The 26,367-nt window shown below is 38.9% G+C and overlaps 1 protein-coding gene across 1 annotated transcript in view; it reads left to right on the top strand.

Annotated features, from left to right (window-relative positions):
* Positions 1-10: 10 nt before the first annotated feature.
* IARS2 (isoleucyl-tRNA synthetase 2, mitochondrial) overlaps positions 11-26,367 on the top strand; it is a 28,973-nt gene continuing 2,616 nt past the window's right edge. Inside the window, exons 1-19 of the mRNA XM_064648169.1 lie at positions 11-278; positions 790-912; positions 2,065-2,221; positions 3,286-3,434; positions 3,524-3,573; positions 3,672-3,781; positions 3,867-3,957; positions 4,343-4,458; positions 5,910-6,079; positions 6,840-6,930; positions 7,141-7,292; positions 8,280-8,440; positions 16,322-16,424; positions 17,078-17,171; positions 22,446-22,554; positions 23,343-23,445; positions 24,522-24,647; positions 25,020-25,151; positions 25,788-25,894. Of these exons, the coding sequence (XP_064504239.1) occupies positions 75-278; positions 790-912; positions 2,065-2,221; positions 3,286-3,434; positions 3,524-3,573; positions 3,672-3,781; positions 3,867-3,957; positions 4,343-4,458; positions 5,910-6,079; positions 6,840-6,930; positions 7,141-7,292; positions 8,280-8,440; positions 16,322-16,424; positions 17,078-17,171; positions 22,446-22,554; positions 23,343-23,445; positions 24,522-24,647; positions 25,020-25,151; positions 25,788-25,894 (2,348 nt within the window). The 5' untranslated portion in view covers positions 11-74. The remainder of the gene's footprint in view (positions 279-789; positions 913-2,064; positions 2,222-3,285; positions 3,435-3,523; positions 3,574-3,671; positions 3,782-3,866; positions 3,958-4,342; positions 4,459-5,909; positions 6,080-6,839; positions 6,931-7,140; positions 7,293-8,279; positions 8,441-16,321; positions 16,425-17,077; positions 17,172-22,445; positions 22,555-23,342; positions 23,446-24,521; positions 24,648-25,019; positions 25,152-25,787; positions 25,895-26,367) is intronic.

Here is a 26,367-nt window from a genome sequence, read left to right as displayed (position 1 = left end):
TCGCCGCCCTCCCGCCCTCCTGCGCGGTGTGTCCCGGCCCGCGGCCCGTCGCGCAGGCGGAAGCGGCGCTGAGGATGTTTCGGGCCTGGCGGGCGCCGCCGCTGTGCCGGGCCCGGGCCGGGGCCGCCCGGAGATGGGGCCGCGCCGCCGCCTCGGAGGCCGCGGCCGAGACCCGGGAGGACTCCCGGTACCGGGACACGGTGCTGCTGCCGCGCAGCCGCTTCCCCGCGCAGCTCCCGGGGCGGCTGCAGCCCGAGACCGAGCTGGAGACGCAGCAGGTGCGGCCGGGGCGGGGTCCCTGAGGTGCGGGTCCCGGGGGGCCGTGGGGCTGTGCCGGCAGGGCCGTGGGGCTGCCCCAGGGGGTGCGAGCGAGCCCCGGCCCGGCAGGAAGGCGGGGTGGCGGCGAAGGTTCGTGTGCGGGCTCGCCGTGCTGTGGTGGGTCCGGGCTCTTGCCTGGCCCCGCCGCCTGAGGGTGGGAAGGTTCGGGATGTTGAGGTATTTGTGGTTCAGAGAGCCACAACTTTGCTACAGTTTTCTTTGGAGAAAGAGTACCGACCCTCCTGATAGCGCAGTGCCAGCGTATTGGACTCAGACCTAATATTTCACCTCCCTCAGGCTTTTAAGTACTTTTAAACCACTGATGTCTTCTCTTGTGGAGAAGCTTGTTTTGCCCGACTGCTTTTGTTGTGCATTTTGCTGTCTAGCCAAAATCCAGATTTGGATTTTTGGAAGTTTCGGAAGTGCAAAGACCTGTGGTGATTTTGGTGTTTTTTCTTGTTGTCTCCACAGAAATGTGGTTTTTCAGAGCTGTACTCGTGGCAAAGGCAAAGGAAAGCGAAGCAGGAGTTTTGTCTGCACGACGGACCACCGTATGCCAACGGAGACCCTCATGTTGGCCATGCGTTAAACAAAGTAAATATTTACTCGTTCGTACTCTACTGTTCTGAAGTGGTAAACACTTATTGTGGTGTGCTCCGTGTTCTCCATTCACTTTTAAATCAGTAACACTGTAAAATGTTTGGGGTTTTGGTAGATGGGGCTTTTAAAACAATGTGATGATGTAGATTCCATGTGGTGCCCTGGTGACACGGATACCCTACCATGCTATAAATACCACATGCTCAGTGCTCATTCAGTCAGAACAGAACAGCTTCTTAGAGAAAGTCCAGCCGGTTGTTCATTCCTAAGCAATATTAAATGCACAACTTATTTGTGTATTGAACTTACCACACATACACACATGAGGGAACGTACATTTCTATATGTGTACGTGTAATGATGTTGCTGTAATGCAGGATTGAGCTGTGCCTTGCTGTTCTTTTTTTCTTTTGAGTGTTTTGCAAGTTTGTTCTGTCGCCTTTATTTTATTTTATCTGAGTATTTAGATCAATGGAACCACAATGATTAAATGCTGATGACTTTGAAAAATAAATTTCAGCTTTGAAATGCTATTCCTAAATACTTTTGGATACTTTTAGATTCAGTCCTGAGAAGAACAATATTACATTGGCTGCAAAGTGGGAAAGACTAAAATGTCACCCATGGCTTCTTACAGTACCAAAGCCTGGGCTGCAGCAAAATGCACTAGGCCAGTGCTGTAGATCCAGCTCAATGTTTTAAAAATGAGAGCAAGTAGGATTTGTTCACTTCAAGTCTTGCAAGTGTATAAACTGCATCTCTCAGTTACTCTGGTTGTGAATTCCTTTGATCAAAGGTCTTCTGAGGTTCTGCCAATATACAAAATGATGGGCAAGAAAAATCACAAATGCATGGTCTTGGAATCATACAATGGTTTGGGTTGGAAGGGACCTTAAAGATCACCTCATTCCAAACCCTCTGCCATGGGAAGAGACGCATTCCGCTAGACCAGCTTGCTCAAAGGCTCGTCTAGCCTGGCCTTGAACACTGCCAGGAATGGGGAATGCATAACTCTTCTGGTCTTACGTGTAAGTTTATCATGGAGCCTTTGATATCTGTATTTTTTAAACAGGAGGATCTCAATCACAAATGTAGCTCTTCCACATGGGGGAGCTAAAGTGATAACAGACCCTTGTGGCTTTTCAGATTTTGAAAGACATCACTAATCGCTTCCACGTGATGAGAGGTTATAAAGTACATTATGTGCCAGGGTGGGATTGTCATGGATTGCCAATTGAGTTGAAGGCATTGTCAGAAGTCAAAGGAGCTGAAAATCTTTCACCGATGGAAATTCGGCAGAGAGGTAAATGAACTGCTCTCTGCAGTATCTTTGTGGGAAAAGCTGGCTTAAGTGTTAGTATGTCCTACTCATGTTTTGTATTTTATGCTTTATAAATAACATTTTTACTTTATTGTGGGCTTTTGTATTAGCTATTGGTGGCATTTTCTGTGATCACTGTATGTGATCTATCTGCCAAGCAGATAGAGTACACTGGAATCCTGTGAAGTGGGATAATTGAACAGGCTTAGTTTGCTGCTGTAATGGACATGCAGAGCATTGACCCTGGGTTTAAAAAAAACAAAAGGAGGGGAGAGAATTTGGATGTCTGTTTTGATTAACTGTGCAGTGGCAGGAAGCTGGTATTTATCAGATCAACATTCTTTTGGTTTTTGAAGGCTGAATTTGATTAGGAGCTAAAAAGATGCATGTAAAAGGTTCCATCAGGACAGCTTGGCTCAGTATCATAGGTAGGAATATATTTATTGACTGTGTTTTTAACAATGCTGCAAAACTATAGGGGGGATCCCTTTGGAGAAAGTCTATATGGAGCATTATATGGAAACTGTTTTGAAGAAATAATTTCAAATACCATATGTGTTGAAACACATCATCGTTCAGCTGCAAAGCTATTTGTAGTGAGCAATTTAAACTGCTTTAGTCTGAAATTGTGGTACTGAAATGGGCAAACTTATCTTCAGATGCATGTTACTTTGAAAATTTTGGATCAGCATCAACAGAGGGAGTTAACTTTCACTCTATTTTATGTTGAGAATGTGTTTTGAGAATTATTTTCATAACAAAATATACTCATTTTTTCCCTTTTCCTTAAAAGTTAAGTTTATATTCTAAAGACAGGTGCTTAATATCTGTGTTGTATTCAAAGTGCCACTCCTGAATCTCTTTACTCTTTGCAGCCATTTTGTTACAACTAGTCTGAAATGTTTGTTTTGAACCATAACAGTTACTGCATAGTTTCACTAGGTTCAGCTCTGACTTTGCTGAAGAACATCAATAGGGTATTTTAAACGGTATTTTATTGATCTTAGTGGGCTAAACTATGTGCTTAATGGAACTATTCCCTTCAGCCAGAGAATTTGCAGAAAGAGCAATTGAGAAACAGAAATCCGCCTTCATTCGTTGGGGTGTAATGGCAGATTGGGCCAACTGCTACCTTACATTTGACCCAAAGTACGAAGCAAACCAGCTGAGAGTCTTCTATAAAATGTATGATAAGGTATGTTGGACTTTTGTTGAAGTGTGTTTTGATTTGTCATGAGTTTTGATTCTCCTGACTTTCTTTCTTCCCCTCCCTTTCCTCTTCAGGGTTTCATTTATCAGGACTATAAACCTGTATTCTGGTCCCCTTCAGCAAAGTAAGGATCAACTTACTGTTTTGTCTTCAATATTTTAGCAAGGATATTGATAGCTTTTCGTGTTCCAGTGTGTTAACTTTTGTTTGATATCTACCCAGAACAGCCTTGGCTGAGGCAGAGCTCGAGTACAATGAGCAGCACGTCAGTCGGTCTGTGTACTTGAAATTCCCGCTGTTAAAGTCACCACCTAAGCTGAGTTCTGTGATAGGTATGACTTCTTGATGGATTTAAAGACTGACAGCTTTTATTTTTGTTCTAACTGTGAGTAAAGTACTTCTAATTTACATCTGTAGATGGATCATCCCCTGCTAGTGTTCTAGTCTGGACCACGCAACCCTGGACTGTGCCAGCCAATCAAGCAGTTTGTTACATGCCAGATTCAGCGTAGGTGTCTTTAACTTAGTTCAGTGATCTGTGTCAGTCTTACTGATATTTAGCAGCAAAGCTAAAATGTTCTGGACTACCATTACAGTTTACTTAAACCATCTTTTTTGTGTTTTGTTTGTTTTGGTTTGGTTTGTGGTTTTTTTGTTTGTTTTTTAAGTGACACAATTGTGAGCTTTGTTCTATATCTATTAGTATATTAATTTCTGCCTAATTTTTTTTTACTTCATGATGCAAAGTTACCTTGAAACTCTTTGGAGATTTACGAGTGAATTGGACATGTAAAATGTACTTGTGTGTCTTTTAAAGAGATGAAGCATTTCAAAAATCAGTAGCTTTGTGGTGTTTCTTTATTTAGTATCACAAATGCATGTTTGCATTGCAGATACTCAATTGTGAAATGTAAAACTACTGGAGAACACTTCATTCTTGCTGCAGATAGAGTTGAATCTACAGCTGCTGTTCTGGACACGCAGTTTGAGGTTATATCAACGTGTAAAGGTAGGTTTTAATATTGTTAATCTTAAGTTGCTTGGAAACCTCCTGGTAGGTTTCTGAAAACTGCTTTAGTTTTGATGTATTAGTAAGTTTGTTTATAATTTAAGGACATGCTCTACTAAAATAATACAAAGAAGAGTAGTAGTCTGTCAGATTTACTTTTAGTGTATTGTAGCAAAAATTTTTGTCTGTAGATGTCAAATTAATTTTAAAATCTGTATTCATGCTTGGAAAAATGAACCATGAAATGAAAGCCCATTCAGTATGAAAATCTTATTTACACTGAATGCAGTTTGTCTTCCCATCCACTGCGGATGAGAACAAGGGACTAATTACAAGTATAACTATTGCAGTATCATAGGTGGCTGTTGTCTGTCTGGACAAACTAAAACAGTTGACTTGGCATCCTAACAAACTGCACAGTGATATTTCTTAATAGCAGACTTGGGATTCAGTGTCATGAGTTGGGATTTAGCGTCATTTGTGAGCTTTATTCATTTGCTTTTGTCAGTGATTCAGTGCTGGAAATATGCATATCTGAAGGAGGTGAGAAGTCTGTTTCTGTGACTTTTCAGGTTGCTTTGGTGTCTTTCCATGTCTTCTTTATAGAGGAAATCTTGTTTTTACCTAATGATGAAATTACCTGGAGGTGTTTTTTCTCATAGCTTCCACCTTCTTGAATCGTATGATTTGCTCATAACATACAACAGTGGAGTCGAACCTTCTTAAAAAGAGATTTCATATTGGAACCTCTTCTTTTTATCTTCCCATATATTCAGTAATTAATTATATTTTTTACCTTTCTGGTTTTGTATACCTAAGTGTCTGACAGCAGTTCCTAAACATGTTCCTTCTAGGAGGTAAGCATTTGGTGAAGGCCATCTGTCATAGGAAGCATTCCTCAAGCTCTGTGATTCTTGACTTTAAGCAAGTCTTCAATACTAAGATTTCTTCAATGTTTCTTTAACCTTAAATTGTCCCTAGCTTTGTTTGTGCTGTAGTCTCTTTATTAGTATGTAATTTGGAGAATTTAAATGAATTGTTCATGATAATATTAATACATAGGGGCAAAACTAGGAGTAAATCCCAAATTCAGGGGCTTTAGCCTACTAAATAAATATGGAGATCTGTTTCCAGAGCACTCAGATAGTGGTTCCCAAGGAATGGGAGCGTGTGGAGTGTTTCTAGGTGGAATGGCACTACTCAAGGAATACCACTGTCTAAGGTAGAAGAAAAGCTTGTTCTTCAAAAAACAACTCTGCACAGAATGAGGACCGCAGAGAATTTGAAAACATTTGGACAGGGACCCACAGACCAGACAAAGAAATAGCACATCTGAAGAGTATCCTGTGTATACACTTGGTGATCAGTTGTTCTTTTTCTGTTCTCGGATAAAAGAAGCTGAATGTGTGAATTTGTTGCCCAATTTTATCTTCTGTTTTTTTATTTTTCAGGCACAGATTTGGTAGAGGGTTCTTATGCTCATCCCACAGTTCCTGGCAAAGTCTCTCCTTTGTTACCTGCAAATCATGTGACAATGGCAAAAGGAACAGGATTAGTTCATACAGCCCCAGCTCATGGAATGGAAGACTATGGTGTAGCTTCCCACCATCAGCTCCCCACGGTACTCTATTTTTTCAGCTCTTCATTTCCTGCAACTGTTTGATTGTGTGCCTCTAAAATGATTGTTGTAATTTGTGCATAAAACTTGAAAATGTTTTGAAGCATTCATGGAAGTGTATCACTAATGACCTGCAGGAATGCGAGACTAAAGAAGTGTGTATCAGGATAAAAGGATGAAGTTTTTCTTCTCCTAGTTAAAGCTTGCAGGGGAGTGGTAGAACAGAATCAGATTTTTCTGCTCTTTATGTGGTTTTGCTTTTTAAGGGATAACGCAGACAATAATTCTCAGATACTGATTCTCACTACTCAGAATTGTCTGCTACATGCAGACAAGTAAATCACCAGTTTTGTAGGTCATTATTGCTATTCTTTTTTAGCAAAGCTTGTTTTAAACACATGCATAAATGTAGCTCAGTTATGCATGGTCAGTTTGTGATTGGTTGAGATGAAGATGTGAGAGGGTTTAGGTTTGTTTTTTATTTTTCACTGTTAATTTGAAAAGTCATTGAAATACCAGTGACTTGATGTAAGACAGTTGTATATCTGCAAATGCAGTGGTGCTCATTTCTTCTGACACATAAAATTCACTTGCCTGATAAATTACTAAACTGCAGTTCACTAAATCTGAAGTGTACCTAAATATTTTGTTATTTGCCATAAAAGGAGTTACTCAGTAGAGTATTTAACTGGCATTTGAATACGAAATGATGATTAATTACCATATGATATTTTATTGACATGATTAATATATTTATTTTTAGGATTGCCTTGTGGACGAAAGTGGATTTTTTACTGAAGCTGCAGGTCCTGAACTTAAAAACAAGAATGTCCTTGAAGAGGGGAATGAAGCTGGTGAGTATTTGATGTTTGACCACTTGTTACTTTGTCAGGTACAGTCCTGCAGGTATATATTGAGGGTTCATATAAACTGAACGCATTTTGAACATGGATGAGGTACAGGTCCTTCTTGCTGTGTGTTGATTATGGAACTGACTGAGTTGAGGTTAACAGTAGCCCTATGTTCAAACTGGATTTTAATCTTGCCTCACTTTTTTCTCTCAGTCATTCGGATGCTTCAAGCAGCCGGGAGTTTGTTGAAAGAGGAGAAGTATGTGCACAGTTACCCCTATGACTGGAGGACTAAAAAACCAATGATCATTCGGGCCAGCAAGCAGTGGTTTGTAAACACAGCAAATGTGAAGGCTGTAGCACAGGTACATAATTTTAATTTCTTATGGGACATTTCAAGATAACTGATTCTGTTTGACATCAGCAAAACAATCTTGCTGTAGCTCCCTCCAGAATATGTTCTTCTCTAGGTTTTATGAACGCTAGTTGAAAAGTGTTGGTTATTTGTAAAAGTTATGAATATTATAAGGTTTTTTGTCAATATTGATATATAATCCAGGGTAGATACATTGACTGGCATATTTGCTCATTGTTTTTACAGATGTGTAGGTTTCTTAGAGGTACTGATTTTTTTCCCACAAAATATCTTTAAAAATACAACGTTTCAAGGGATTAAATCAGGAGACAAGTTTATCACTATCAAAATTATCTTTTTTGTTACAATAGCCTTGTGTGGCCAGACATCTTTGTTTGCTCCCCTGTTAATTTTGTCACAGTCCTATTTTAAATAACTTAAAACAATATTTTTTTTAATATGCAGTGCTCTTTGATATTATGTACATACACACAGAAAATTTAGACCAGCACCTTAGGCTGTCTTGGGTAACAGTGATTTCATTCTAATTAGGGCACAAGGTGCATATTCCATATGCATCTTTATCTAGAATGAAAGCATGATGGTTACTCAGCAGGGCTGGGAGTGAGTGGTAGCCCACACTCAGTACTACAGGCTGTATGTATCAAGGTGGGATTTCAAAGCAAATAACAGCACAAAAAATTTTTAGATAGAGTTACTGATGCCATTCTTAACTCACTTCAGGATGTGTCTGCTAGAGAATCAGAGTTGGCAGAAAAGCTTTGGATTTTGGTTGTGGAAATGTACAGTATATACAGTGTTCAAATTGAAGAGCAGCAAACAGAGAAGTAAACGAAGTAAACGTGACAGTTGCCCGAGAACATGTTATTTAATACTGGGAGTGGGAGCATAGACCTGTACTGTTTTTTACTGGCAGCATAAACAGTGTTTGTGTGAATGCTGAAGTGTGTTCAACAGTTCACCGTCTGCTTTATAGGACGTGCTGAAAAAAGTGAAAGTTATTCCTACATCTGCAGTGAACAGGATGCTTGAAATGCTGGACAGAAGGACATTTTGGTGCATATCACGGCAAAGATGTTGGGGTGTCCCGATTCCTGTTTTTTATCAGAAGAACACAGGAGAATGCTTGATAAACAGGTATCTGTCTAGCTGTATACACTGAGAAATTATAGAAGGAGCACTGTCTGTTGTGCTGCAGTTCCATGATGTTATAAACTTCTTACTATTTTAAGTATAAATACGTTCTTTTACTTGTAGTTGTTTATACACAGAACTAATTTAGCTATAAATTAGAACAGTCAGAAACTTGTTGCTGGAGGTGACTTGTATGTAAAAGGAATCAATTTACTTAGATACTTAAGTTACCTGAAAAGTCCCCTTGAGATTAATTGCTGCTTTCATCCCTCATCTTCAAGTTAAGTTAGCTGGCAGTCATGACTGGCCTTTACATTTAAGCAAGCAGTGAAATCAAATAGTAGTTAGAATAGATTGCAACTGTAATTGTAGCACTGTAAATTGAACAGTACAGGTACTGTGTCAAAGTAGGTTTTTACAGGTGAGTAAGTGCAATGAGATAACTGAAGTGGAATAACCATAATCACATTGGTTGCAGAATAAATAACTGCACTTTGTTTCAAAGTAAAATGAGAGTGGTTTTGAAGAGCCAGTCTCAACTGTTAGTAAATGACCTTTAGCTGTATGATTTGGTACGTCTAAAGCTTCACGTGCTAGCCTGGTTCTGCCATCTTTTGGTTAATAGTATCCAGATATTGCAAACATTGCATTTCAGGAATTCCAGACAATGTAATGCAGAGGAAATCCAGGCTAGGCTTTAAAACAAGAAAACTCAACGAAATATGATCTTTTTCTGTCCTTTAAGGAGTAATAGAGTTCTGCTTCTACTCCTTTGCAGAACAGAGGCTTTCAGTTGTGAATGCCCTCTAAGAGGTGATTTCATAAAAGTAGTACTGTGGAGTTTCACATTCATTGATTATTTCCATAATTGTTTCCTGCCTTGAGATATGCTAATGTAACTCAGTTTTATACACCTCAACCTTACAGCCTTTTGTGCAGATTCGTTCTGGGTAACAAGATTGCATAGCTGGAGATAAACTTAAATAGTGTTGCAGAACTTTTTTTTTTTCTGATACTGAATAAATGGACTGCAAGAGTCCAGCATGTTTCTCAGAGACTGTACTGAGCACACAAGTATAGTAGTAGGTGAGGCTTAGGGTGTGGAGAGCTGGGAATGGACTTTAAACAGTTAGTCCTTAGCTTCACCTAGTGTGACTGGGTGTGTAGGTGCACAGAGATGTACTTTGGCTCTTTCACCAGAGGCAGTAACTGTGAGAAAAGACCACAATGGCCATAGTCGTTTATAGTACCTGAATAATGCTGACACACATCAGGAAATAAAGGGATGGAGACTTCGAGGGATGTAAAATCACTTTACCTGCAAAAATTGTTACCATGTTAAAAAGTGTGTGTCTGTATAAAAAAATTACCATTTCTGAGGAATACTTATTGTATTCTACCTGAAGAGTAGGCTTGAGTGTGTGTATGTGTTGCTTAAGATGGTTAAAAATGTGGCTTAACAAGAAAATAAGAGTGTAATGAAAACCAGTTTAGCAGTTATCAGTCAAATGTGAAGGGCACCACGAAGCAATAGCTTCTTCAGAACATTGAGGAGGTGACCCAGCTGGGTGCAGAAGGCATTTGGAAGGAGGAATGCATGGGAATTCCTTTAGGTTGTAGTAAAATTACCTTGAAAGCCAGTGACCTTTAATAAAGAACATGCCTTTTGTAAGTGCTTGAGCTGGGTGTGATTATTGCTGGAGTTGTGTGAAATGTGGCAATCTGGGCATTTTGTTGTGATAAACTCTGCAGTAGTTTAACACCTTGACCTTTTTGTGTAGGTAGTGGCCCAGCAGTCACACATGTACCTGAAGGAACAAAGGGACAGTATGGCATGTTCGGGTAGAATTGATCTGGGGAATAAAAGGCACACATTAAGGAAAAAACCAGACATATCCATTATGCTTGAAAAGAGATTTATTTTGTTTGACTGACAGCTTCAGATGCTCATTTATAGCCAGTACTCTTTACTTCTAACTTTACTTACGCTAGGTAAAAATTTTAAAGACTAGAGTAAAACAGTAATTTAATATTTAAAGTTAACCATAGGAGACTTTTGTAACCAGGGTAGGAAAAGTGCACAGAATATTGGCCTATAGAAGTGACAGGCAAATTTAGAAGACAGTCTGTCAATTCATAGGTCATTTTCCTGGACACCAGTTCTTATTGAAATAAACAACTAAGCCTCAATCTTCTGTTGCATTTGCATTATCTTTTGAAAATCCTGTCACAACAGGTTGCTGAAATACTTCTCAACACTCAAGAAGTTTCATATTCAGATGGTGTAAATAATTAAAACAAGAGTAAATAACTTACATTTCAAAACAAAAGCTGTTTTTAACCTGAATGCTGGATAAACATGTTCCCAGTAGCAGCTGCTCTGTAGTTTTTCAGTGGCTATCAAAAGTAACAGCATCTCCACTGGAAGTCAGTGTAGTCCACATGGAGTTGCTGTTACATATGAGAGCACCAATGATCGATCTGGAGTGATCTTATTTATTTATCACCTGTAAAAAGACTTTTAAAAAGAAAAAAAAAAAAGCCTCTAGAATAAACCGCTGTTTCCCTCTGGGAGAGTTGCCCCTGAATTTGTCACATGAAAAGTTGCAGAAAGCTCATCTTTCAAGATGGAACTGCTTTCTCTAACAGAGTGTTTTTCCCACACCAACAATTCAGTCTTTCTAACTTAAAAACCAAGAGGTAGGTTGTAATCTTGCATTCAAGTTGGATGCAGGATCTCCGTGAGTCTTCTTTTTTCCTGCTGTGGCCCCTCATAGCTCTAAAAGACATTTGATTTGGTTACACTGTTGTCTATGGTTATAAATTTAATATGCCGGTGATGATTAAAGTCTTTCTGTAGCCTATAATGCATCATATTGTGATCAGGAATTTTAAAATTACTATTAGAAAAATCTTAAGTGAAAGAGAGAACTTTTTTTCATTATTGCCATTTTCAGTAAGAATACAGAGGTGAGATTTTGTGTAGTTTTTCTGCAAAGGTGGAGAAAAAAGACTTTAAATAGAGTACATGCACAAATAGATGCTTATACTGTTTGTCAGCTTTCAACATGTAATAGATTTCAAGGGAAAGCATTCTGATTCTAGGAAATTCTGTAACTCATGGAAGAGAAGAAAGAACTCCAAAACTAAAATGAGAGAATTGTATTTCTAGTAGTAGCTCAGAGCAGTATATGAGATACATACTTTAATCTGACCTCATGCAGTAAACTCTTTACAAATTCACTATTCAGATGCTGGTAATAAATAGTACTATTGCAAAGATTATTCTGATGCCTGAGAACTTCTGTCAGCCTCCCTGTGACTTTGATTAAAAAGTAACTTGAATTTCTGGCAAAGGAAACCCCAGCATGTTTTTGAAGTAGATCCACCCTGTGCTCTAATTTTCTTTTTAAAATGTTAAGACATTTCAGTGAATTGTAAGCAATAGCAACTTACCTAAATACTTACTGGTGCAGTATTGACGTTCACGTAAAGCAGAAGATAACTTTTCCCCTTTGCTGCTGTTTGAAAAGAGATTGAGAGAACATCAGCTGCTGTATTCTTCTCCTCCTGACTATATCTTAATGCTGCCTAATTTCTGTTAAGAGATTAAATAAGTGTTCAGCATAATCAATATCAGACTCCAGAGTGATTGGCTGCTGTCGTGGTAGCGTGAATTGCCGTAGGGGTTTCAGTGTGAAAACGTAGCAGTGACACGTAATGCAAGTTCTTGTAGATAGCGCGTGAATACAGGGCAAAGTTTTACAATGCTGTTTATTGCTAACTCGGGGAATTATCATGCTCACATTGGAGCCTGCAGATTATAAAGTGATGAGTAGTTATTTGAGAAAGGTGGTTTTCACTTGCGACTTAGAGAAAAGTACTGTGCAAAAATCCTTCTCCTCACAGCGCAGATACCTTAAAAATTGTGATTTCTCTCTTTTGTGGTAAAAGTTAATCATGAGGATCTTGAGACAAGAGTAGAAGCGGAAGGGCAGAGGCTATGTTTGCATGTCTTGGGTTTTTCAAACTGTAGGAAGAAAAAAGGTTTGTTGAAAAGGTACTATCTCCTCTTATAAAATAATTACCTGTTAATGTTCACTTATATTCTCTAGGGAAAGACTATATAATAAAAAAACTTGTACTGCTAAAATGTTTGGGTTTTTTTTAAAGTTGATTTGAAACTGTGATAGAATTTTAAGAATATTGGTCAATAACAAATTGTATACTGTAATAACAGTCATTGACCCTTTATTTCTTATAAGTGATTGATAACACAAATCTGACCTTCTTTTAGTTATCTGAAAACTTTTATCTGTAGCATAATGAGTCTGTTGGTTCACGTGTCATGAAAATGCGTCTTGAAAAACATTCTGCTCTTCATAAATTAATGGTGTAAGTCTTTGCATTGCGTAACGATGCACTTGATAAAAGGTTAGTCCCTACTATGTTTTGTGGTAATGGGTAGACAACTCTTGTGTGACATTGGCAATCCTTACTGTAAATGAAGGCAGTCGTTTTATGATGGTTTCCCAAGGGTGAGCAATAGCAAGGTTTTATTTCCTTCTTCTCCTGCCCCCCTCACTTCCAGTGGAAAGGAGAACAGTTCACCTTCACTACAGGTAATGCAGTTTGCACTGACACAGTTCTTTCATGTTGCCCCACCCTTTCTTAATTTCTCAAAATATTTATGTGATAGACATGACCTTAATCATTTCTCTTCCACTGAGGAGAGGTGTCATTACTGTTAACAGTTGCAATGTCAGAAAATTGGTGGCACTTCAGGCTGTATCTCCTTTACTGAAAGTTTAGAATATCTGACAAACTGAAATTCCTGCTGTGATCAAACTGAATCCAAACAGTTGCTGGAAAAAAATTTGTTTGTTAAGAGTATGTTTCTACATGTTGTCCAAGGAAGCTGCTAGTTTTGGTCTGTAGCTGGATTTATCACCTTTTAAAAATCCCTTCAAACACTGATATAATGAAATACTTGTTGAATGCTTTAAAAATGCATAGGTTGAAAATGAATTCATCACTAGAGTTTATGTCCCTCCACTGAAGCATATTTGCAATACAAAAAAGATATGTGGTAGACAAGCTTAGTTCCTGTTTGAATTTTCTGCTTGGTTTATGGGGCATGCTGGTAGTTTTTCCATAATATTTGTGGGTATGACTCCTAATTAGAAAATTTTTCTGACTCTAAGTGAGGCCAGGGTAATTAGCTGAGCACTGGATTATGTCTTCCATGAATCATTCAACAGACATGTACATTTTATGTGGTAATAAACACGTTTTAGGGTAAATCATCTTTTTAATTTAGCTACTCTTGTCTTCTGCTGCAGAGTTCCATGGGTAAGGCTTTGCCATTAACAGGAAGGCACTGAGACTGTGGAGAGAGCTCTTAAAATACTCATTTGAAGACAACTGGTTTTTTATAATTGTATTTAAATATACACTCATAGAACGGTTTAGGTTGGAAGGAACTTAAAGATCATCTTAAAGGTCATTCCAACCCTTTGCCATGAGCAGGGGCATCTTCCACTAGACCATTTTGTTCAGAGCTCCATCCAGTTTGTCCTTGAACACTGCCAGGGATTGGGCATCCACAGCTTCTCTGGGCAACCTGTTCAAGTATCTCACTACCCTCAGTAAAGTATGTAAAAAAATAAAGAATTTTTTCCTAATATCTGATCTAAACCTACTCTCTTTCAGTTTGAAACCATCTCCCTTTGTCCTGTCACTACATGCTCTTGTAAAATGTCCCTCTCCATCTTTCTTTCACTGGTAGTGAATTTGAAAAGAATCAAAAACGTTGGCAAGGAATGAAAAATACTGTTGTGTATTGCTCTTTCTAAAATGTTCCCAGGGGCTGTGGTTTGCGTCGTCACTGAAGGTCTGGGTGTAAAGTGAGGTACTGACCCTGTAAGAGAGAGAGAGAAATTCAGTGGGATAGTTTAGTCCAGGCTGAGACAAACAAACTTCTCCTTGACTTATTTGTTTTGGGTTTTTTTCCTGAGAGCTTTCCAAATTTGAAGGTTTAGTGTGAAGGAAGCAAGACCTAAGGATTACATATCAGCTATCTGCCAGGAATCTACCGGGACTGGTGGTGGTGTTTGCTTTTGTTGTGGAGAAGTAACACTCTCACTACTGACAGTACAGGCAAATAGGTCTCTGTGCAAATATTTCTAAAAAGAAACAATATCATTCGGAACTGGAGCTCCTCAGTGTTATTTTACTAAGATAAATGTTAGCAGATATATTACCAAGCCAAAAATTGTCCTGTCATCATTAAACTGGAAGGTGAACGATATCCATTCTGGTCTGAAAGGGTAAGAACGGTGGTGGTGTGCTAGCTGGCTGTTGATGTGTGAATGTTACTGGGTAGTGGGGTTTACTCTCCAGAAAACCTGCTGGAATGTTCTACAGGAATTTACTTTGAGAAGTAAATTGATTAACTGGTGATTTATTAATATAAAATCGTTGTTTTATCATTGCAATTCGAGCAGTTGAGAGCAAAACTGCATTTTCTTTTTGCTGTTGCACCTCTTGTCATGAAATGATTTGTTCTACAGCTTCTTGGAGAACATGGATTTTCTTTCTTTAACTCTTTGTGTAAGAGTCCACTAAATGTTTTAGTGATGGAGCTCAGCTTTTTAACAGAGCAGAAAAAATATTGTGCTGAGGTCCAAATACAAAACCAAGTGATGACTAAAGAGGATCATCTGCCTTTTTGTTTTCGAGATGGTTATGCCAGACCATTATTTTACTTTTTCCCCTTTCACAATACTGTGTCAAGAAGTTAGTTAAGTGATTAAATCTTCATTTCTCGAGTTATAAACAAAACTCTGGTCCCTTGAGTAACACAGCGGGTTTAGTTTGAAGTTGACAGGTCATGATCATCTGCTGTACTCCTTAAACACAGCACATGTCTTAAAAATCATCTCTTCAGTAAGTGCTCTGTGAGTCACCAAAACAAAGTGTGTGGGGTTTCTTTTGTTGTTTCTAAGATACCTAATTTATGTCTAGACTTGGCATTAAGCGATATTAAAAATCAATCCCCCACAGCCTTACCTGCTGGGGACAGGGTTTGAATGTGTCATAAATAGTGTGCAGAACTGCATGCCTTGTGGCTGCCTTATCTGTTCACATCAGAAAAAAATGCTTAGTTAGGTTTTTTATTTTTCTTATTTCCGTAGTATTTGTTTATTTAAGGACCTTTGTCCTGGCTGGTGCTATGTGATACGAACTCCTAGATTGCCTTCAGAGTGTACAGTGAATGGTTGCTTGTTATCACCCCTCTGCTGGGTACAGAGGTTTCAGTTTCTTACATTATTGGGATTAATACATTTTTATATATATATTTTATAATTTAAAATATGTGTTGCTAAAAAGGGGGCATCCAGGCAACTGGAAGTCTAATATATGTGTACATTTTGTAACTTCATTCCCCCATGAGTTCTCAAGGTGTCTTTATCCAGTAAAAAAATAAGTGTGTTGTCAAAAAGAGCGGATATTTTAAGGGGAAATAGTTATACAGTTTCTTTAAATTCAAGGTGAATAGCAAGTGAAATGGATTTTAAAAGTTTTCAAGCTGCTGGTATCTTTTCTGAGTACCTGATTATTGAGTATTTGCAGAAAAAGATGTTTAGAATCCATGTGGGTTTCTGTATGTTTTACACAACTCTACCCATCGTGGAAGACAAAACTAGGAAGTCTTTTTAATGCAGGCAGAAAGCTCTGGAGTCTTGTCTGGATTAGAAGCTGGAAAATCACAGGTTCCAATAGTTTGGTCTCTGTATTGGTCTCACTGCTTTGGGTCTGGGATACTTGTAGAAAGATACAATGAACTCATCAATTCATAATCCCCTCTTCCTTCTAACCCAGTGAAACTATCACAGATGTCATCAAAGTAGTGGAGCAGCAAGGAACAGATGCGTGGTGGACCCTTCCTATTGACCAACTACTCTCAAAAGAGGCTGTAGCAAAGGTAATCTTTCGACTTCAAACACAGAAGGTGCTCGAGACAGCTGAGTGATGGGAAATAATGGAAAACCTTCATATATTCCCATGATCCTTTTCAGTCTTGTGCCCCCATGAGAAGGTGTCCTGTGAAAAGAATATTCAGAAAGTAAGATCTGAGTGTGGCAAAATACATGCAGTTGGATCTGTGCTGTTAATTCAGGGCAGACGTCTCCATTCCCCTCCCTTTAGTTCAGGTCCTCATTCCTGGGTGACAAACTTAACACCTTCCTAGGTGACATCCTAAGTAACCAAATTATGAGCCCAAATATGTATTAAATCTTTGTCATCAAAATAGATTAGAATTTTTATTAAGTTCTTCCTGATGTTTTATTGTACTTTAACGATTGTGTACTTAAGCTAGCACACAAACTATGGTGTTACTCTGCTGTTTGAGGTTTTTATTTGTAATTTTTCCTTGCCTTATTTTGGGTTTTTATCAGTAGTTATCTGAAAACTATTAGGAATAATTATCTAAATTATTTTATGTTCACTCAGGGTTGGTAGCAGAGCCTGTACAAACTGGTCCAGAAACCAAATTTGCTTTTTTTTCTAGCTTTGAAAAGCATTGATGATACAGAGTATTCCATTTGCTTTATTTAATAGTTGTTCTCTCAATAGGCTGGTGGTCGTGATGTTTCGGATTATGTCAAGGGACAGGATGTCCTAGACATCTGGTTTGACAGTGGAACTTCCTGGGCTCATGTTTTGGAAGGTACAGAATTAATATGTTGATCTTTCCTTAAAAATACTCGGAGAATAAAATACAACTGTTTTGTGTGACAGTGTTGGTGTCAGCAAAACTGAGGCAAATTATGCCAGCAGCAGACTGGTGGTGACTTCTTGTAAAGCTGCTTTTGCTTGTAAAGATAAGGATTTAATGTTGGCAAACTCATTTTCAGAGTAATTAAAGTTGAGATTTTTTTAATATTCTACTCTGAACGATTCTGCTATGTGGCATACAGTGTATCTCCTGATCAGAACATACTTGTTTGGAGTGTAGATGTTTCATGACACAGAAGATATTTTGCTGCTAGTTGGTAACTCTTAAATCATTTTCAGGTAACATATTTCAGTTTGTGCTCGTGTGTGCTATTTGAAACAGGACAAGATTGAGATCAGCTGCTGAGTCTAAGTTTTATAATTTAAAAGTGTAGGTGTGCTTTTTCACTTTTGATTACTTTCAGTAACTGAAGTAGTATATTGTGGCTTATAATATTTATACTTGCTATAAGCTGCTTATAGCTCCTACCACCGGTAGTTGCTACTCAGCAGGTAGCAGATATATATTTGTCTAAAAGTACATAAAATATACACTGTTTACCTGGAGGATAGTCTAGAGTCAGGAGTCCTTTCCAGAGGAGGAGTCTGGTCCCATACATCAAGTCTGTTGGACTTTAAACCCTCTGTACACAATTGTGTGATAACAATCTTGTTGAATTATAAAACACGTTACTACCAGAGGCTTTATTTCTTAGCAACGTGGTCAGGTGACAGTACCATCAGCAAACATTAATTTTCTAGAAGACCTTTACATATATTGAAGTTTAAAATGTTTCAGATTTGATTTTGAAAGGTAAAACAAAGTGGTGGTATTTTATGCACAGTTACACACTTGTGTCCTTCAAGGGCCTGCAGAAGTTACCTCTTATCCTGTGTAAAGGAAGGACATCTTTTAATAAGGAACAGCAGAATCGAGACTTCTTGATTCACTGTTAATTTGTGTAAGGCTCCCCTGTTGATTCTATAGTGTCTAATAAATGCTGGGTCTTTCACGGTACAGACTTCTTCTTTCATGGAAATCATTACAAGTTCCTCTTCTCTACCTAGTCCTGTCTTTCCATGAAATTTGCTGGAACGTGGTGCATGTAAGGCATCTTCTTTTGCTGTCTGACATGAATGGGTGGCCCCACTGGTTCAAAAGCCAGGGATCTGACTGACAAGCAATGTGACCTTGTAACCCTTTTTATCTTCATAAATGACACAAAAGTTGCATTACCTTTCTCTATGTAATTGAGGCTCCCAGCCACTGCCAGAAGTAGAAGTACAGTCTCAGTGATTCATATCAAATTATTGTTTTAATTTACCCTTTACGAAAAATGCACTTTGCAAGAGAAGTTGTTGAATTAATAGTTTTGACTTCTGTTTCCCGATATGCTCCAGCTTTTAAAACTTTTTACAGAACTTCTTCCAATGTCAATGAAAGTAATCTGCAAGGCTTGTGAACAGGCTAACTGATGGTATTCTTCTCCAAAGTACTCTTGGAGAAAAATGGATGAAATTCATGGAGAAATCCAAAATTAGAGTAGAGAATGTCATAACAGGAAGAAGAACTTTCCATAGCTAAAACTCAGAAGCACAGAGGCACATGGAAGCTGTCATGCTCCCTGTACTTGTTGCCTGTTAATTCTGCAGTAGGAGGTCAGCGATAACAGCAGTTGTTGCTGCCTCTGATGCCAGGGTTGTGGGGCAGTGGTTCTTCTGCAGCACGTGAGTCACTGAGAGCAATTGGAGGATATAAGAGATGGCTAAAACTGAGACTATTATTTGTTTCACTCTGCCCTGAACCCAAGTTATTGAAAATTATAAATCAATGATCTATTAGTCACCAGCAGGAATTAAAGGAGTTACAGATTTCCCTGTCAGTTCCAACTTGCAAAAATAAGTCATTATTTCCAATGTGTCTGTGACTCGGGGAACTTGGGCCTGAGTTTTCACTGCACTTGAACCAGCTGTGTCCAAGCTTACTAAATGAGATGCAGCTGTGACAAAATTCATCCCTTTAGCTGATGGCCACACAGGTTGCTGTCAGAAAATATGGCAGGTTGGGAAGGGGGTGAAGAACAGGAAGAAGAGAGAGAGATTTTGCTATGTGAGGTTAAAGGAATTGCTGCTCAGGGACAGCAAGCTCAGCGGCCTAAATCGTAGGTTGCGTGAACAGTCACATTTCTAATGCTTGCCCTGCTGCACTTCCTACGAGAGACTTGGCATAGTTCTGATGGAAATGACTTAAAGTTGCTCTTGTTTTGGTAAATTATGATTGGCTTCCTTTTTTCAGTCTAGGTGTGTCTAAGGTGCCACTTCTAGCTAAATGACAAATTAACCAAACCGTTCTACATCAGCAGTATGGCAGGTAGGAAGGTGTGATTTACTAAGATCAAAGATTTGGCTCCCACAGTCACAAACACAAAATTGTAGTTATAACTAGATTATGTGTGAAATAAATGCTGCTTGCTGGCACCACTGAGAGCAGATCCACAAGTGCAACATGCTCTGAAAAACCCCCTGCTCATAAAGTTTTGCTTTCTTAATGCTCTGTTTGCCTAACACTGTTTTCACTCAGTTTATTAGTTGTACCTGCTAATTCTGTTTGTTTCTTGCTACACATGCCTCAAATATTTTTTTTGAAGAACTGTTTTATGCAGTGTTAAAATTTAAGTCCAAATGCCTCATACATGAATAAATTCATTTTCACAATGCTGCTGTGAGGTAGAAGAGTGTTAATCCACTACCTCCAAAAACAAAGTGTGGTAAAAGCAACTTAGTTCAAAAGCATGTGCTAATTTTGAATACTCAGTGCCATGATGCCCAGGACTTTTTTTGTTGCTCTTCTGCTTTGAAGTTCAGCCTTTTGGTAGTGCTTATTTCAGTGGCTGTTTTTAGACCATCCATGTTAGAGAACTCTTTTCTGTCTTAAAATTCCCTTACGGGTCTTGACGTTTTCCTCATGGACAGAGTGCCATCTGCACTACAACCCTGAGATGATTATTTTTTAAAATATTTCATATGAAATGCACACTGGACTCCATTGTGATCTGATTTGCCATTGGTAAAAGTCACACAGCTTCTTACCCATAGTTTTATATCACAATTATGTAGTTTTCAACATCATAACTTTTTTTCCCTATCTTATTGGCTAATATTTAACTGAATGAATGTGATTATTTTACAGCTTGCCTATCTAAGTGTTTAAACTTTTGTGCTGACTGAGAGCATTGAATTTATCTTAGCTGGTTCATTCCTGGCATTAAAATAAAATACATTTAATCTAAAAGTCAAAGTCTGTAAGATCAAAGGTATGGAATCTTGAAATCCAAACCAGAAGGATCATAAATTCTAATTCCCTTTAATGACCTATGTACTACACCTCAGTGTAAAATAAACAACTGAAAAGTCTCTTCAGGGTTGTTGGACATACTCTTCCATTTACAAAAAAAAAAAAAAAGGCAGTGAATTAATTTATATATAAAATCTCAACTTTAATGAAACTGAGGTGGGGGAGCTATTTAAAAGGCAGGCTTTGTATATGCAAACCCCATGTTTGTGTGTTACAGAGATAAAATGTTCAGGCCTCCATTAACTTTGCAAGCTACAGTAGCCAGCTTGTCAGATGTACAGGTTCCTGTCAGAAAAGACCAATACAGGTTGTTGTTTGTAATCAGTTTGTTTAAACTCTTCTCTAAGTTGTAACTACTGGCATTTCCATGAAAAGTTCTCTCTAAAACCAGTGGCTAGCAAACTAGATGTAAATAATGAACACATTTTTACAGATTTTCCAATGTTACTGTTTTCCTTACCAGAAACATTCTCTTTTATCTTGTCCTCACAAGTATTTTTGCAGTCTTTTAATATAAAGGCCAATCCTTACTTATTCTACTTTTAAAACCCAAACTCTTTGTAGATTTTGTTGAACGAATAAGCGAATGTGCTAAAAACCATAACATCCACCCACACATTTTTCCTGTGCTAACTGGCTCTGTATGGCCTTGACCTTTGTAATGTTGAACTTCCTTTTATTGCAGGATGGATCTAAATATCGAAACTTCCATTAAGTTAAACAAATAAATTAAGTGTGTCAGCAGCAGAAAGAAGAGTTGTCTCAGGGGTCCTAGGAAGAGGATAAAAGGAGCTAGTAGATAAAAACTGAGTAGAGAGACTTTTGGTTGAATACTTGGAATCAAAACTAAATTCCTGACAAATGTGTGTATGGTTTTGCACATTTGTAGGCTTTGACTTGCATGTTCTGCTGTGTTTTAAGTTATTCTGTTCTCACTCTGGTGACCTGTCTGGGATTTCTTAGGACAAGGAGAGACTTCTTGAGTCAACAAGTCTTGTACCTTTTTGTACAGTGACTCAATTCCACCAGTAAAGCCATTTAAACTTTGCTGTCCTCTCTCAACCCTGGGGGATAACTGGGTTTGTTCTTCTGGTTTTAGTATGGAGTCAGCTAATACTCAGCCTGTGTGCCTCGTAGCCCCTTTTTCTCTGATGCCAACAGTACTCATTAGATCCAGATGTTCTTCCCTAGCATTCCTATTTTTTATGTGTGTGTATTTATAGTGAATAATATTTCCACTCAGCCTTCACCCGGATAAGCTAAACAAGCCAGGCTCCTCCAGATGCCTCTGTCTCCCAACAGGCTTTCTTGTTTCCCATGTTGTCCCAACCCTTTCCTGAAACTTTTAATTTTCCTGGAACACCAATGACCAGAAATAGAAGTTCTGTCACAGGTGAGCTGCGGTCACTGCCACAGCTCTCTGGTCTCCTCTAAATAGCTGTGCCTTGCACAGGCTGGTCAAGCACTTTACCTCTGTGGTTTGTGTCCTGAGTAATTCCAAACTGTGAAGTTTTGGATTGTGGCATAGATTTTTATTAATTCCAAAGTATGTGATCTTTTCTTGGGTCCTTCACTTTGTTTAGGAGTACTTGGAAAGTATTTTTTTGAACTCCTTATGAAGCACTCTGAGTGTGATAGCTTGTTTTTGTACTTTATTATTTTGGTTTGGGGGAGAGGTGGGTCTTGTTTTTTGTTTTTAAAATGTGACATTAATTAATCCCTTGTATCACGGTTCAGTAACCACACACCATTTATGAAAGTGACTTATCCACTGAGTTTAAACAGCAGAATAAATTATACTAATCACATTTTGTGTATTAATTGTTTGAAGATACAGGCTAATATTTCAAACAAAATTTTCTGCTTTTAAAGGTGCAGAGCAAAGAGCAGATACCTACCTTGAAGGAAAAGACCAACTGGGAGGTTGGTTTCAATCCTCTCTATTAACTAGTGTGGCAGTAAGGAAAAAGGCACCGTACAAGTAAGTGTGTGGATTGCAAACACATTGCTACTCCTTTCATTGAGTATCAGGCTTTTGGTAGTGTGCACAGCAGTATATAAGCAAGAGACATCAAACCATTACTTAGCATCTGATTTATGTTCTTATATTTTTAGTATAAAGTTTTTTCAGATTAGATTGGAAGGAATTTACTGTTTAATTTTTTTCCATCATAATTTTAATAGATATTTTATTTCTCAGTCCTTTAGGTATTACATTATCAAATACAAGTCTGGTTTTTTGCCATCTCTCCCAGTCCCGTAATCAAAGGGATTCTTGTGGGAAGTGCAGTGTGAAAGTCTCCTAAAATCATTGACTTGTGAATTGAATGTTAGGCTGTAGGGAATTTGGAATGACTGTGTGTTAATCTCCTGCTGGAGCTGTGGAATACAGTTTGTCCCCTGGAAGATGAAGAGCATAGGGAAGGGTAATGTGGATCAGTGGCAAGAAGGCTGCACAATTTTGGGAAAAGTGTTGGCTTACCAAGTAAATAATACTTTAGTCTTTAATAAATCTGAAATCCATGTGTCCTGGATATCTAAACAATCTGTTGCTTGCACGGCAATATTAAATGAGGAAAATAAAGTTGTTTGCAGTACCTGGAAGGTAGTACAGTGTATTCATGGTTGGTTGAACTCAAGGGATGGAGCCTCAGGCTTACTGAAATAGAGGGTTTCTGTATGTTTCAACTTAGGAATATCCTCAGTAGAAACCTATTCTGAACACAGAATTTCACTGGGGTTTGGTTTTCACTAAAATCTTTTCTTCAGGACTCTGGTAGTTCATGGATTTACTCTTGGTGAAAAAGGGGAGAAGATGTCTAAATCTGTTGGCAATGTGGTTGACCCTGATGTCGTTATCAATGGAGGCGAAGTAAGTGAAACTCTTTGAGTTCTTAGAATCACTAGTTACAGTTTTTCACAACCAGATTCTGCAGCTGTCCTGTGGCTTGGTTGTCTCTAAACAGCTGTCTCGTAGCAGAACTCTGTAAGGATCTTCTAAAGGCTTTGGCTACACTGCAGTTTGTTTGGCTGGAGTGAAAACCTTGAGTTGTTTTGCTTCAGCTGAAGTGCCAAAACCCCCACATCTTTGTTCTCTGCTGAGAGAAAATGCTAAAAGAAAAGAAAATTATGCAGAGGGTGTAGAATACACCTCCAATACACCTGGCAATGCTGTTGATGGAGTAATGGGGGGGAGGACATTTAAAAAAAAATTAAAACAATTGACCTTTGCTTTCCAACTGAAACCTACAAGATGGTCCTGGCAGTAGAGCTGTCAGAGGTAGCAGTTGCACCCCAGCAATCTGTCTGCTCTCAGCCTAGACTGTTACTGACTCTGGAAACTTCATTCCATGGTCAGGAATGTTGCACTGCAGGAGATGGTCCGATTTCCCCCCCCACCCCCCCTCCAGTCCTGCTGTTGCTCTTTCTGAGGCTGCAAAGCAGATTTTGCAATTCTCTTGACAAAAGAATCAATCCTTGCAAAGACTCATCTGATTCATTAAAACACACAATTGCTCCTGTTCTTTTGAAAAGGGCAGAATCCATTTTCAGAGTTGAAAACAGTCTGAAGGGGAAGAAAAAAGTATATAGTTTTAGATATTAATGTTGCTATTTTAATGATAAACTCACCTGCAGCCCTGAATTCTTCAAATGCTTATCTCATCTCATCCGGGTTCCAGCATTGCCTGAACACAGACTGCTGCAAGTATCTATTGTAGTCCTGCTGAACAGTAACTCCTGCAAAAAGAGGGGGAAGGCCTCCAAACACAGTGGCCTTCTGGGCACACGTACACAGTTTCAGGTAGCCCTGCGAGGAGCAGGGAGTTGGACTTGGTGATCCCTCTGGGTCCCTTACAGCTGGAGATACTCCATGGCTCTGCAGCTCACAGCCCTGCTCACCAGGCTGCAGGACCCCCAGCAGTTGTGTGCCTTTCTGTCTGTCCTTAGGATCACACCAAGGATCCTCCCTATGGTGCTGATGTTCTCCGCTGGTGGGTGGCAGAATCCAATGTTTTTACCGAGGTGCTGATTGGGCCCGTGGTACTTAATGCTGCCAGAGATGACATCAACAAGGTAAGAGCCACCTATGCTAATGCTGATCACTCTAATGACAGGCCCTCTTTGTAGTGGCTGCAAAGCTTTTCAGGCTTTAGACTGAAGGAAACGTTTCCAAACTCATTTAGGGAGGTACTACTGCTTCTCACATCTGTGGATCAAAGAGTGTACTAAGAAAAGGACTGATTTTTGCAGCACGTTTTGGTAACAGCCAGTCTTTATTCTTCTGTAGGTCCTTTTGGAATATGTTCTCCATCATGCTTTTGTAACTATTCAAACAGTCATTTTGAAATGTAGCTAATGATAGTTAATTCTTCATAGAATATGAGCATTTTGCTTTTCATCTGAAGTGCAGACCAATAGTGTTTAATTTTTCTGGGTTGTTCCTAGCTCCGGAACACACTGCGCTTCATGCTGGGAAACCTGGAAGGCTTCAATCCAGAGACCGATTCCATCCCCCCTTCAGAGATGTACATAGTAGATCAGTACATGCTGCATTTATTGCATGAGTACGGCAACAAGGTAGGGGTAAATTGTGTTTAGATAAATGTGTGTGTACTGTTTTTTATTGGTTAGAACCTCTAGGGAAAACTCTTTTAAGTCTGTAAGTAAATTATCTGTCAAGTAGGCAGATTACAACCACAGAGGATTCTTAGATGCAGTGTGTGCTCTCTTCAAGCCCATTTCAGCTTTTGAGGAAGGCTTTGTTTTAACATTCTTAACTTGGTTTTGACATCAACCGTTTTTTTTCCACTCCCCACCCCTGCCCAAGGTGTCAAATTAGAAGTCTCTAGAAATAGCTAAAAAAGGATATAAAAAGCCAAATCCAAAGAATTCTAGAGCTTTGCAAATCTGCTGTAGTCCAGAAATTTGTCACTTCTGTCACTCAGAACCATTCTGCTGAAACTATGGGCATAATTCCTGGGGTTCCCTTGGTTCACTTCCCTCAAATTCAAATTGAAATTATTTCTTTGGCCTAATCATTAACTGAATTAATATTATTTTTCCTCTCCAACAACCTTTCAAAGAAAAGGTTCTCCCAGACTTTGTGTCACTGATTACAGTTTCTCTAAGTTTGGGTTTATCAGGGGCTGTCATTATGTGCCATGTGATGGAAACTGATACGCTGTTCTTACCGGCCTCTGCTTCCTCTCCCAGGTTACAGACGCATACAAAGAATATGAGTTTAGCAAAGTTGTCCGATTACTGCAAGCATTCTGTTCCAGAAACTTGTCTAACTTCTATTTCAGCGTAATCAAAGACAGGTAATTTCCTTCCTGCTGCCTTCAAAAGGGAGAAAACACGTTAATGGGTTTGAGATGGAGGTAGAAACATTGCAGGTGAATGCTGAGTGACTACAGGTATCTCAGAGAACCTCTGAGATTGTGCCCTAGTGCACTCCAGCTCCCCGTGAAAGCTCAGCTGCTCTCAGCTGTTTGTCATCGTTGTGCTTCAGTGTTCTGTCCACTGGGGGTACTGATGGCTTTAAAAGGTAATCAAACATGCACATTTAAAACCAAATAAATATTCGAAGATAATCTTGGATCTGTATTTCTCCGCAGAAGGGTGTACATCTGAACTTGGGAAGGTAGGGGGAAGGGCTTTTAGCATTTACCTGGACAACTGAATGCATTTATCTGTTTTTTTTCAATCAGTAAAAAATCCCAAGGGTGTGACAGATACCTTTGTAAATTTGAAAGGGCTGTTTCATGTTGGTAGGAGATGGGGGGTTATACTG

The sequence above is a fragment of the Pseudopipra pipra genome, chromosome 3 (assembly GCF_036250125.1).
Source record: "Pseudopipra pipra isolate bDixPip1 chromosome 3, bDixPip1.hap1, whole genome shotgun sequence".
Classification (NCBI taxonomy): Eukaryota; Metazoa; Chordata; class Aves; order Passeriformes; family Pipridae; genus Pseudopipra; species Pseudopipra pipra.
Note: the sequence above shows the minus strand (reverse complement) of the source record. Positions and strands in the feature narration are given on the sequence as shown.